The sequence below is a fragment of the Coregonus clupeaformis genome, unplaced genomic scaffold (genome assembly GCF_020615455.1).
Source record: "Coregonus clupeaformis isolate EN_2021a unplaced genomic scaffold, ASM2061545v1 scaf0043, whole genome shotgun sequence".
NCBI lineage: Eukaryota > Metazoa > Chordata > Actinopteri > Salmoniformes > Salmonidae > Coregonus > Coregonus clupeaformis.
The window spans coordinates 324037-338224 of NW_025533498.1; the positions used below are offsets into that span (position 1 = coordinate 324037).

At 44.9% G+C, this 14188-nt stretch overlaps 1 protein-coding gene across 1 annotated transcript; it reads right to left on the reverse strand.

Moving 5' to 3' along the window:
• Positions 1 to 255: 255 nt before the first annotated feature.
• On the reverse strand, positions 256 to 13783 carry LOC121578572 (inositol polyphosphate 1-phosphatase). The gene is made up of 6 exons (XM_041892940.2): positions 13414 to 13783; positions 10734 to 10955; positions 10546 to 10606; positions 10144 to 10350; positions 2126 to 2294; positions 256 to 1716 (listed from the first exon to the last, which is right to left on the reverse strand). Exons 2-6 carry the CDS (start codon positions 10935 to 10937, stop codon positions 1212 to 1214), a joined length of 1146 nt encoding a protein of 381 aa, XP_041748874.1. The 5' UTR covers positions 10938 to 10955; positions 13414 to 13783; the 3' UTR covers positions 256 to 1211.
• Positions 13784 to 14188: the final 405 nt, after the last annotated feature.

Here is a 14188-nt window from a genome sequence, read left to right on the forward strand (position 1 = left end):
AGTTTGCAAAGCTGTCATCAAGGCAAAGGATGGCTACTTTTAAGAATATAAAATATTTTGATTTGTTTAACACTTTTTTGGTTACTACATGATTCCATATGTGTTATTTCATAGTTTTGATGTCTTCACTATTATTCTACAATGTAGAAAATAGTAAAAATAAAAACCCTTGAATGAGTAGGCGTGTCCAAACTTTTGACTGGTACTGTATGTTGAACAAACCTAATCCCGTAATTTTTTATTCTATAAATGGAGTACCTGACTGAGTTTAAATACTCCTGAATTCTACTTTAGCTCCAGAAATCCACTAGCCTGGCTACTTGACATTTCCCCTCCATTCCTTCAAAAGGGGTTTAATCCTTCATTTACAGTAAACCAACAATGAAACGGGGGATAGTGTTCATTGCTGCACCTCATGTGTTTTTCCATCCTCTTCCCTTACTTATCCTTAGTCATACAGCTAGAGCTATTGAAACGGTGTAGAATGCACCTCTTTTCCATAAAAGGCCTTTTCTGGGCCGCTGCAGATTCCCAGAAGCCGGCTTATTTGAGTTCTCTCTGCTCTCGCGCCTCTCACACACCATTAGTGCTTCTGTTAAGAGGGAGACACTTTGGATATTTAGTAAACGTCACCCTGTCCCACCACTTCACAACTTCAACTAGGCCATCAAGTGATATTCCGGTCCAGCAGAGATCCTTAACCAATCAAAAGCAGGGTTATTGCCATGTGCCACATTTTGGTATGACCAAGACAAAAAGCATGTTTCAGCTGTGCAGTGTGTGCTACTGTTCCCTGAACCATGCTTGTTCCCGTTCATACCAGTATCTCAATTCTGATTATCTTGCTTTGGAATAAGTTTTACTTCAAAAACAGCACTCAGGTCTTTCCTGAAGTTAGATTTGCTTGCCACCAACACGCTTCCTGTCAATGAGAAAACCAATAACTGTAAAAGTTAGATGCAGCTTAATCTTTTACAAAACACCTTTAACATACCAGCTACTGTAGGTACAGTTTAACATGTTTACATTCCTTACTATATATTAACATTTGCATATACATCTAGCTTTTCAAAAATAACTTGGACAGCATAGTCGATAAAAATTTTTTTTAAACAACACAGCTCCTCCAAAAACTGACATATTAAGCAGCACGGCCCTATAAGCAATAATACAGATACTTGTGCCCTTCACAATCATCAATGCCTCTTCTTTTAAAACTTGCCCTTCAGTTCCCCAATAACCATATGGAGCATTTTCCAGTCTAGGTAGGCCACCAGGCCCCCCTGGTTGGCCCAGCGGTCTGCCCCAGGGCTCTCTGAGTGGGATTGGTGGTAGGTCAGTTCCCCCTGGTCATGGTGCCCCCCCTCACAGTGGCCGGAGCGGAGGCACTCTTTAAGGTCCAGCATTCCCCCACCAAGTGCAAGGAGCAGGGCATGGGGGCCGCAGGAGTCCCACTTGAAGGTGCTGCCCTCGGAAAGGACATAGACGTCAGCCAGGCCCAGGATCACACACAGGATCTTGTATCCGGCCCCCGAGGCGTACATCAGCCTGTCAGGCCCACACAGAGGGGCCAAGGCCTCCTTCACCACCTGCTTCTCACTGGAGCTCAGCACCACTGATAGTCCTGGACTCTCTGCAGGTCTGTCTTTAGGTCGGAGCACCGAGCAGGCTTTGACGCTCCCACATGACACACCCCAGAAATGCTTCCCCTTCCAGCTGCAACAAATACGCACATCACATCAAACAAATGTAATTAAAAGACAGCTTTGTTGGTGAGAACTGAGCATTACTGAGTATGTTATTTCTGTGTCAGACAGGGTTAACTCTATTTAAATTCAGTCAATTCAGTAAGTGGATTGAAAATAGTAATTGAAAATGAAATTACTTTTTCCAATACTTAAATTGGAAAGAAATGGTCATTTAAATCGACAACTTAAATAGCATTGACCCTAACCCTGGTGTCAAAATTATTGCTGTTCTGGTTCTACAGTAAAATCCAAATTTATTTGTCACATGCTTCGTAAACAACAGGTGTAGACTAACAGTGAAATGCTTACTTACAAGCCCTTCCCAAGAATTCAGAGAGAAAGAAAATAGAGAAATAATAGAAAAGAAATAGTCTCACCCTGTTGGGTCTTTCTGGTTGAAGGGCTGGTTGATGACCCCCATGACTGGTTCCCCAGTGGCTCGGAGGTATACCCCAATCAGAACCAGGGCACACTGCAGACCTGAAGGACAGAGACGGCCCTCCTCCACCACCTCCTCACGACCCTCAATGTACTGGCTAGTGGCATCTGAACGACAACCAAACACATAGAAACAACATATATATATACAGTGGGGAGAACAAGTATTTGATACACTGCCGATTTTGCAGGTTTTCCTACTTACAAAGCATGTAGAGGTCTGTAATTTTTATCATAGGTACACTTCAACTGTGAGAGACGGAATCTAAAACAAAAATCCAGAAAATCACATTGTATGATATTTAAGTAATTAATTTGCATTTTATTGCTTGACATAAGTATTTGATCACCTACCAACCAGTAAGAATTCCGGCTCTCACAGACCTGTTAGTTTTTCTTTAAGAAGCCCTCCTGTTCTCCACTCATTACCTGTATTAACTGCACCTGTTTGAACTCGATACCTGTATAAAAGACACCTGTCCACACACTCAATCAAACAGACTCCAACCTCTCCACAATGGCCAAGACCAGAGAGCTGTGTAAGGACATCAGGGATAAAATTGTAGACCTGCACAAGGCTGGGATGGGCTACAGGACAATAGGCAAGCAGCTTGGTGAGAAGGCAACAACTGTTGGCGCAATTATTAGAAAATGGAAGAAGTTCAAGATGACGGTCAATCACCATCGGTCTGGGGCTCCATGCAAGATCTCACCTCGTGGGGCATCAATGATCATGAGGAACGTGAGGGATCAGCCCAGAACTACACGGCAGGACCTGGTCAATGACCTGAAGAGAGCTGGGACCACAGTCTCAAAGAAAACCATTAGTAACACACTACGCCGTCATGGATTAAAATCCTGCAGCGCACGCAAAGTCCCCCCGCTCAAGCCAGCGCATGTCCAGGCCCGTCTGAAGTTTGCCAATGACCATCTGGATGATCCAGAGGAGGAATGAGAGAAGGTCATGTGGTCTGATGAGACAAAAATAGAGCTTTTTGGTCTAAAGTTTGGAGGAAGAAGAAGGATGAGTACAACCCCAAGAACACCATCCCAACCGTGAAGCATGGAGGTGGAAACATCATTCTTTGGGGATGCTTTTCTGCAAAGGGGACAGGACGACTGCACCATATTGAGGGGAGGATGGATGGGGCCATGTATTGCGAGATCTTGGCCAACAACCTCCTTCCCTCAGTAAGAGCATTGAAGATGGGTCGTGGCTGGGTCTTCCAGCATGACATTGACCTGAAACACACAGGCAGGGCAACTAAGGAGTGGCTCCGTAAGAAGCATCTCAAGGTCCTGGAGTGGCCTAGCCAGTCTCCAGACCTGAACTCAATAGAAAATCTTTGGAGGGAGCTGAATGTCCGTACTGCCCAGCGACAGCCCCGAAACCTGAAGGATCTGGAGAAGGTCTGTGGGCCAAAATCCCTGCTGCAGTGTGTGCAAACCTGGTCAAGACCTACAGGAAACGTATGATCACTGTAATTGCAAACAAAGGTTTCTGTACCAAATATTAAGTTCTGCTTTTCTGATGTATCAAATACTTATGTCATGCAATAAAATGCAAATGAATTACTTAAAAATCATACAATTTGATTTTCTGGATTTTTGTTTTAGATTCCATCTCTCACAGTTGAAGTGTACCTATGATAAAAAATTACAGACCTCTACATGCTTTGTAAGTAGGAAAACCTGCAAAATCGGCAGTGTATCAAATACTTGTTCTCCCCAATGTATATACATGCACACACACACACACACACACACACACAAAGGTATGTGGACACCCCTTCAAATTAGTGGATACGGCAATTTCAGCCACACCTGTTACTGACAGGTGTATAAAATCGAGCACACAGCCATGCAATCTCCATAGACAAATATTGGCAGTAGAATGGCCTTACTGAAGAGCTCAGTAACTTTCCACTTCAGCTAGGATGCCACCTTTCCAACAAGTCAGTTCGTAAAATTTCTGCCCTGCTAGAGCTGTCCCGGTCAACTGTAAGTGCTGTTATTGTGAAGTGGACACGTCTAGGAGCAACAACGGCTCAGCCGCGAAGTGGTAGGCCACAAAAGCTCACAGAACGGGACCGCCGAGTGCTGAAGTGCGTAGCGCATAAAATTAATCTGTTCTCAGTTGCAAAACTCACTCCCAAGTTCCAAACTGCCTCTGGAAGCAACTTCAGCACAATAACTGTTCGTCGTGAGCTTTATCAAATGGGTTTCCATGGCCGAGCAGCCGCAGACAAGCCTAAGATCACCATGCGCAATGCCAAGCGTCGGCTGGAGTGGTGTAAAGCTCGCCGCCATTGGACTTTGGAGCAGTGGAAACACTTTCTCTAGGGTGATGAATCACGCTTCACCATCCGGCAGTCCGACGGACGAATCTGGGTTTGGCAGATGCCAGGAGAACGCTACCTGCCCGAATGCGTAGTGCCAACTGTAAAGTTTGGTGGAGGAGGAATAATGGTCTGGGGCTGTTTTTCATGGTTCGGGCTAGGCCCCTTAGTTCCAGTGATGGGAAATCTTAATGCTACAGCATACAATGACATTCTACACGATTCTGTGCTTCCAACTTTGTGGCAACAGTTTGGGGAAGGCCCTTTCCTGTTTCAGCATGACAATGCCCCCATATACAAAGCGAGGTCCATACAGAAATGGTTTGTCGAGATCGGTGTGGAAGAACTTGACTGGCCTGCACAGAGCCCTGACCTCAACTCCATTGAGATGAATTGGAATGCCGACTGCGAGCCAGGCCTAATCGCCCAACATCAGTGCTCGACCTCACTAATGCTCTTGTGGCTGAATGGAAGCAAGTCCCTGCAGCAATGTTCCAACATCTAGTGGAAAGCCTTCCCATAAGAGTGGCTGTTATAGCTGTTATAGCAGCAAAGGGGGGGGCTGTTATAGCAGCAAAGGGGGGACCAACTCCATATTAATACCCATGATTCTGGAATGAGATGTTCGACGAGCAGGTGTCCACATACTTTTGCTCATGTAGTGTTACTACAATTCATATGTGAATAAACAGTGTGAAAGGACAAGGAAAAATCTATTCCCTGGCGTTTGTGTAGTATTTACACCATACAATAAGTGGATCTGCTCAGTGCTCACACATCCCTTCTAACATTATTCATAATATCATTCCACGTACAGTACAGTCTTCATCGACCTGGCCAAGGCTTTCGACTGTCAACCACCGCATTCTTATTGGCAGACTAAATAGCCTTGGTTTCTCAAATGACTGCCTCGCCTGGTTCACCAACTACTTCTCAGATAGAATTAAATGTGTCAAATCGGAGGGCCTGTTGTCTGGACCTATGGCAGTCTCTATGGGGGTGCCACAGGGTTCAATTCTCGGGCCGACTCTTTTCTCTGTGTATATCAATGATGTCGCTCTTGCTGCTGGTGACGCTCAGATCCACCTCTACGCAGACGAGACCATTTTGTATACATCTGGCCCTTCATTGGACACTGTGTTAACAAACCTCCAAACGAGCTTCAATGCCATACAACACTCCTTCCGTAGCCTCCAACTGCTCTTAAACACTAGTAAAACTAAATGCATGCTCTTCAATCGAACGCTGCTGGCACCCGCCCACCCGACTAGAATCACTACTCTCAGCGGGTCTGACATAGAGTAATCCAGGCACTTGTCATCTCCCGTCTGGATTACTGCAACTCGCTGTTGGCTGGGCTCCCTGCCTGTGCCATTAAACCCCTACAATTTATCCAGAACGCTGCAGCCCGTCTGGTATTCAACCTTCCCAAGTTCTCTCATGTCACCCCGCTCCTCCGCACACTCCACTGGCTTCCAGTTGAGGCTCGCATCTACTACAAGACCATGGTGCTTGCCTACGGAGCTGTGAGGGGAACGGCACCTCCTTACCTTCAGGCTCTGATCAGACCCTACACCCAAACGAGGGCACTACGTTCATCCACCTCTGGCCTATTAGCCCCCCTACCTCTACGGAAGCACAGTTCCCAGTCAAAGCTATTCGCTGCTCTGGCACCGCAATGGTGGAACAAGCTCCCCCACGACGCCAGGACAGCGGAGTCAGTGACCACCTTCCGGAGACACTTGAAACCCTACCTCTTTAAGGAATACCTGGAATATTATAAAAGTAATCCTTCTACCCCCCCCCCATGAAAAAAAAGGTAGTTGTCCCACTGGCTATCATAAGTTGAATGCACCAATTTGTAAGTCGCTCTGGATAAGAGCGTCTGCTAAATGACGTAAATGTAAACGTAAATGTAAACTACAAATACCTAGGTGTCTGGTTAGACTGTAAACTCTCCTTCCAGACTCACATTAAGCATCTCCAATCCAAAGTTAAATCTAGAATCGGCTTCCTATTTCGCAACAAAGCCTCCTTCAGTCATGCTGCCAAACATGCCCTCGTAAAACTGACTATCCTACCGATCCTTGACTTCGGCGATGACATTTACAAAATAGCCTCCAACACTCTACTCAGCAAATTGGATGTAGTCTATCACAGTGCCATCCGTTTTGTCACCAAAGCCCCATATACTACACACCACTGTGACCTGTACACTCTTGTTGGCTGGTCCTCACTACATATTCGTCGCCAAACTCACTGGCTCCAGGTCATCTATAAATCGCTGCTAGGCAAATCCCCGCCTTATCTTAGCTCATTGGTCACCATAGCAACACCCACCCATAGTATGCGCTCCAGCAGGTATATCTCACTGGTCATCCCCAAAGCCAACACCTCCTTTGCCCGCCATTCCTTCCAGTTCTCTGCTGCCAATGACTGGAACAAACTGCAAAAATCTCTGAAGCTGGAGACTTATCTCCCTCACTAACTTTAAGCATCAGTTGTCAGAGCACCTTACCGATCACTGCACCTGTACACAGCCCATCTGAAATTAGCCCACCCAACTACCTCATCCCCATATTGTTATTTATTTTGCTAATTTGCACCCCAGTATCTCTATTTGCACATCATCTCTTGCACATCTATCATTCCAGTGTTCATTATTTTGCACTATGGCCTATTTATTGCCTTACCTCCATAACTTGCTACATTTGCACACACTGTATATATATTTTCTGTTGTATTTTTGAATTTTTGTTTTGTTTACCCCATATGTAACTCTGTGTTGTTGTTTTTAAATCGCACTGCTTTGCTTGATCTTGGCCTGGTCGCAGTTGTAAATGAGAACTTGTTCTCAACTGGCTTACCTGGTTAAATAAAGGTTAAATAAAAATAAAATGAAAAACCAGTCAAAAGTTTGGACACACCTACTCATTCAAGGGTTTTTCTTTATTTTTACTATTTTCTACTATGTAGAATAATAGTGAAAACATCAAAACAATGAAATAACACATATGGAATCATGTAGTAACCAAAAAAAGTGTTAAACAAATCCAAATATATTTTAAGCCACGCTTTGCCTTGATGACAGCTTTTCAAACTCTTGGCATTCCCTCAACCAGCTTCACCTGGAATGCTTTTCCAACAGTCTTGAAGGAGTTCCCACATATGCTGAGCACTTGTTGGCTGCTTTTCCTTCACTCTGACGTCCGACTCATCCCAAACCAACTCAGTTGGGTTGAGGTCGGGTGATTGTGGTGGCCAGGTCATCTGATGCAGCACTCCATCACTCTCCTTCTTGGTCAAATAGCCCTTACACAGCCTGGAGGTGTGTTGGGTCATTGTCCTGTTAAAAAACAAATGATAGTCCCACTAAGCCCAAACCAGATGGGATGGCGTATCGCTGCAGAATGCTGTGGTAGCCATGCTGGTTAAGTGTGCCTTGAATTCTAAATTAAATCACAGACAGTGTCACGAGCAAAGCACCCCCACACCATAACACCTCCTCCTCCATGCTTTATGGTGGGAACTAGACATGCGGAGATCATCCGTTCACGGTGGTTGGAACCAAAAATCTCAAATTTGGACTCCAGACCAAAGGACACATTTCCACCGGTCTAATGTCCATTGCTTGTGTTTCTTAGCCCAAGCAAGTCTCTTCTTCTTATTGGTGTACTTTAGTAGTGGTTTCTTCGCAGCAATTCGACCATGAAGGCCTGATTCACACAGTCTCCTCTGAACAGTTGAAGTTGAGATGTGTCTGTTACTTCAACTCTGTGAAGTATTTATTTGGGCTGCAATTTCTGAGGCTGGTAACTCTAATGAACTTATCCTCTGCAGCAGAGGTCACTCTGGGTCTTCCATTCCTGTGACAGGCCTCATGAGAGCCAGTTTCATCATAGCGCTTGATGGTTTTTGCAACTGCACTTGAAGAAACTTTCAAAGTTCTTGAAATGTTCCATATTGACTGACCTTCATGTCTGAAAAGTAATGATGGACTGTTGTTTCTCTTTGCTTATTTGAGCTGTTCTTGCCATAATATGGACTTGGTATTTTACCAAATAGGGCTATCTTCTGTATACCCCCCCTACCTTGTCACAACACAACTAAATGGCTCAAACGCATTAAGAAGGAAATAAATTCCACAAATTAACTTTTAAGAAGGAACACCTGTTAATTGAAATGCATTCCAGGTGACTACCTCATGAAGCTGGTTGAGAGAATGCCAAGAGTGTGCAAAGCTGTCATCCCTCAGGGGTGCGTGCTCAGTCCCCTCCTGTACTCCCTGTTCACCCATGACTGCATGGCCAGGCACGACTCCATCATTAAGTTTGCCGACGACACAACAGTGGTAGGCCTGATCACCGACAACGATGAGACAGCCTATAGGGAGGAGGTCAGAGACCTGGCCGTGTGGTGCCAGGATAACAACCTCTCCCTCAACGTGACCAAGACAAAGGAGATGATTGTGGACTACAGGAAAAAAAAGAGGACTGAGCACGCCCCCATTCTCATCGACAGGGGCTGTAGTGGAACAGGTTGAGAGCTTCAAGTTCCTTGGTGTCCACATCACCAACGAACTATCATGGTCCAAACACACCAAGACAGTCGTGAAGAGGGCACAACAAAGCCTATTCCCCCTCAGGAGACTGAAAAGATTTGGCATGGGTCCTCAGATCCTCAAAGATATACAGCTGCACCATCGAGAGCATCCTGACTGGTTGCATCACCGCCTGGTATGGCAAACTGCTCGGCCTCCGACCGCAAGGCACTACAGAGGGTAGTGCGTACAGCCCAGTACATCACTGGGGCCAAGCTTCCTGCCATCCAGGACTTCTATACCAGGCGGTGTCAGAGGAAGGCCCTCAAAATTGTCAAAGACTCCAGCCACCCTAGTCATAGACTGTTCTCTCTGCTACCGCACGGCAAGCGGTACCGGAGTGCCAAGTCTAGGTCCAAAAGGCTTCTCAACAGCTTCTACACTCAAGCCATAAGACTCCTGACCAGCTAATCATGGCTACCCAGACTATTTTCACTGCCCCCCACCCAATCTTTTTATGCTGCTGCTCCTCTGTTAATTATTTATGCATAGTCACTTTAACTCTACCCACATGTACATATTACCTCAACTAGCCGGTGCCCCCGCACATTGACTCTGCACCGGTACCCCCCTGTATATAGCCTCCCTACTGTTATTTTATTTTACTTCTGCTCTTTTTTTCTCAACACTTTTTTGTTGTTGTTTTATTTTAGTTTTTTTTAAACAAAATAAATGCATTGTTGGTTAAGGGCTGTAAGTAAGCATTTCACGGTAATGTCTACACCTGTTGTATTCGGCGCATGTGGCAAATAAAATTTGATGGCAAAGGGTGGCTATTTGAAGAATCTCAAATATAAAATATATTTTGATTTGTTTAACACTTTTTTGGTTACTACATAATTCCATATGTGTTATTTCATAGTTTTGATGTCTTCACTATTATTCTACAATGTAAAAAATAGTAAAAATAAATAAAAAGGCTTGAATGAGTAGGTGTGTCCAAACTTTTGACTGGTAGTGTATATCTACGAAGACAACAAATCGGGTTTTTAAATAGTGACTCCTGGTCAGGTATTACCGATGGGGTCGATCCAGATGCCCAGGTCAGAGGGGCTGAGGGGTATGTGGAGGTCGTCTGTGCCCGTGTCTTTGAGTGTGAGCGTAGCGTCCTGGTGGATGGCACATGCCAGTAGAGTCGCCGCCGTCTGGTCCCCGTCCAGCACCGTGGCCAGCAACGTGGCCGTCTCCTTCTCTGTCCCACACACTGTGACGATCACACTCTCCCCTGGGACGCATGCATGAACACACACACACGCACAGCCAACATGTAGTCGACAAGTCCAGTGCTATTCAAAAATTTGATTATATAGTGGAATTGTTGCTCTTACCTATCTGTGTAGTAAGTAACACTGTTATTACCCAAGTAGCTGTATAATGTTTCAAAGTAATAATAGTAATTGTGGATGCCGTTTCTACTAACCTAGTCCATTTTCAAACTGGTTAGACTCCTCTCCTTGTATATGGTCAATCATTTCGGGAAACTAAGGTAAAACAGGATAAAACCAGTAGAGGGGTTAGGGTTGCCAAAAACATTTTATCATACTAGAGAGGGATATATAATAAATCCTCCTCATTCTGATAACATGTGAAGTGTTTTGGTTCCTTTACCTGAGCTCCAACATCATGGCGGATCATCTCTTGGATTACCACATCGGCCAACGTCTTGAAGTCCTGGACAAACTTCTTGTTCTTGTCCACCCCAGTCTTCTCCTGGACCAGCAGCTGGAAGAGAGGGGCCTCCTGCCTGCACACGCGGGCCACGTTGGCCGCCTTCTCTGCCACACGCAGCAGCAGCTTCAGCAGATCAGCCATACCTGCCTGACACCTGACCTGAGAGAGAGCGCGAGAGAGAGAGGGTTAACACATTAAATTCCTATGTGTAGGCTAGAGGGTCATTAGATAGTACCTTAGATATGGGGTCAGAGTTTCTGGAAGAGGGTGTTTTCCCCAAAACATGTTGTGCCACGGCATGGCTGACCTGAGGAGTTACAAAATGTTCTTCTGACTCTCCAGATAAGATATTTATTTTTTTGCCACAGCCTAGTAGTCTGCCATAGCTTCTCTCAATGGGGAAAGGATCTTGAAGACATTAAAGACTGTTACTCTGTAGGGGTTATAATGAAGCAATTGACTGAATTACCTGGGGAGGTCTACTCTGATATTTAAAGTTTGTGAGTGTGTGTGTGGCCTGCCTCTGGGTCCATGCCTAATTATAGCCTCTCAAATAATGAAACCAGGACATCTCTATCTGACTGCAAAGGAAAAGAATGATCCCCATTTAATAAGAAATAACCTAGACTGTTTAATAAAACCATGCACTCTATCCACATGCAAACTGCATCCATCCACATACAAAAACTTCAAAGAAGTCCAGTAGCCTAAAAGCCAGATCTTTCTGGTTCCTCCTCATTGCTGTAAGTCAAGACAATCTATGGCATTTGGGCAAGTTGAGGCAGCTGTGTGGTTGCCCCATTTTTTTTTACTGAATACAGCCAAAGTGTTAATCTGTTGTGGCCCTGAAAACAAGTGATGTCTGAAGACAAAATATTTAAAAAAGAGTTACACTTATTACAATCTTATTCAAATATGACTAGGGTTCACTGTCAAGAATAGGTTACTGAAACAGAGAACAGGAAAGCAAGCACGACTAGGCATACAGTGCCTTTTTCCACATTTTGTTACGTTACAGCCTTATTCTAAAATGTATTAAATCGTTTTCCCCCCCTCATCAATCTACACACAATACCCCATAATGACAACGCAAAAACAGGTTTTTCGAATTTTTTGCTAATTTATAAAATAAAATAAACTGAAATATCACATTTACATAAGTATTCAGATCCTTTACTCAGTACTTTGTTGAAGCACCTTTGGCAGCGATTACAGCATTGAGTCTTCTTGGGTATGACGCTACAAGCTTCGCATACCTGTATTTGGGGAGTTTGTCCCATTCTTCTCTGCAGATCCTCTTAAGCTCTGTCAGGTTGGATGGGGAGCGTTACTGCACAGTTATTTTCAGGTCTCTCCAGTGATGTTCGATCGGGTTCAAGTCCGGGCTCTGGCTGGGCCACTCAAGGACATTCAGAGACTTGTCCCGAAGCCACTCCTGCTTTGTCTTGGCTGTGTGCTTAGGGTCGTTGTCCTGTTGGAAGGTGAACCTTTGCCCCAGTCTGAGGTCCTGAGCGCTCTGGAGCAGGTTTTCATCAAGGATCTCTCTGTACTTCGCTCCGTTCATCTTTGCCTAGATCCTGACTAGTCTCCCAGTCCCTGCCGCTGAAAAACATCCCCACACCATGATGCTGCCACCACCATGCTTCACCGTAGGGATGGAGCCAGGTTTCCTCCAGACGTGACGCTTGGCATTCAGGCCAAAGAGTTCAATCTTGGTTTCATCAGACCAGACAATCTTGTTTCTCATGGTCAGAGTCTTTAGGTGCCTTTTGGCAAACACCAAGCGAGCTGTCATGTGCCTTTTACTGAGGAGTGGCTTTCGTCTGGCCACTCTACCATAAAGGCCTGATTGGTGGAGTGCTGCAGAGATGGTTGTCCTTCTGGGAGGTTCTCCCATCTCCACAGAGGAACTCTGGAGCTCTGTCAGAGTCACCATCAGGTTCTTGGTCACCTCCCTGACCAAGGCCCTTCTCCCCCGATTGCTCAGTTTGGTCAGGCGGCCGGCTCTACGAAGAGCCTTGGTGGTTCCAAACTTCTAACATTTAAGAAAGATGGAGGCCACTGTGTTCTTGGGGACCTTCAATGCTGCAGAAATGTTTTGGTTCCCTTCCCCAGGTCTGTGCCTCTACACAATCCTGTCTCTGAGCTCTACAGACAATTCCTTCGACTTGGTTTTTGCTCTGACATGCATGGTCAACTGTGGGACCTCATATAGACAGGTATGTGCCTTTCCAAATCATGTCCAATCAATATAATTTACCACAGGTGGCCTCCAATCAAGTTGTAGAAACATCTCAAGGATAATCAATGGAAACAGGATGTTTTGTACACTCACTCTAAATGCAAAATCATTTAAAAGTCAAATTGCGTCGCCGGTCACTCAGTAATGTCACGCCTCCATCCAGAATATAGGCTACGGTACGTGCGCATATTTCACGCACCTGTAGTTCATTACGGTAGGAGAAAAAAACTATCAACAAAGCCACTCCGCACTTGAGTAGGCTATCTGAGCAACACGGACGAATCTAGAAATGAAGCCAAAATGTCTTAATATAAAAATGATATCAACAGTGAATGCTACCTTACGTTAAATCATTGTAGCTTATATTACTCTTACCGGGAAAGGTTCCGGCTGATTCGTACTTTGGTATTTTCTCGTCTATCTCCCTTCGAAGCTGGCCTGTCACGATCACTGAAAATGTTGCCTGTGTCAATGCACGCAGGATGAGGATTGCATGAATGGGCGTGAAGCCGTGTAGGCTAGTCTACAGTCCGCTACAAAAACAAATGTACTACGGGCAACACTCAGATGTCGAGGATCTCAATTCCTTACTTCAGGGAAGGAGTTGCCTATTCTTGTTTGATTACGTCGGTGCATATGTTGCGTATGGGAAGGGCGGACGGAGGTGATTTTCCACTGAGTTCGCAAAGGCTTTTCCTGCGTAGACAACGTGGGCAGAGTTTAGAATGTAGTACTTACTGTAGCCTAGCAGTGTAGAGTTTGTATGCTGCTACAATGTAACCTAATTTAGCATGCGTAAAAGTAAACAATGTAACAATGCTACAATGTAATTACTGAACTTCAACACTTCTAGACCCGCCTACGGCGTAGTAGGCATGTTTATTTCCTACAACATATACTTATTCTACATCCCTCAATACAGGACAGGGCAAAAGCTATGCAACACAACATTTAGAAGTCTATTCTTCTCCCAATCATTGCATCAATTCTAAATGCTAAATCCAAGGTAAATGCTCAATCCAAGGTAAAGGTGACCTATGCAGCTAAATTCATGTAAACTCGCGGGATAAGGCGGCTTTGCAAAGCTAAAGGTGACCTGAACAAATATTATCCTATGTGCAATTGTCATTTGATATGAACACAACAGTAA

Bases quoted from the DNA above. Each gene is read 5' to 3' on its own strand.
- LOC121578572 (XM_041892940.2), bottom strand. From the start codon at position 10,937: ATGGCTGATCTGCTGAAGCTGCTGCTGCGTGTGGCAGAGAAGGCGGCC. The intron at 2,295-10,143 runs GTAATACCTGAC...GTTGTCGTTCAG, and splicing joins CATCTGGATCGACCCCATCG to ATGCCACTAGCCAGTACATT. The intron at 1,717-2,125 runs GTGAGACTATTT...TATTTGTTGCAG, and splicing joins AACCAGAAAGACCCAACAGG to CTGGAAGGGGAAGCATTTCT.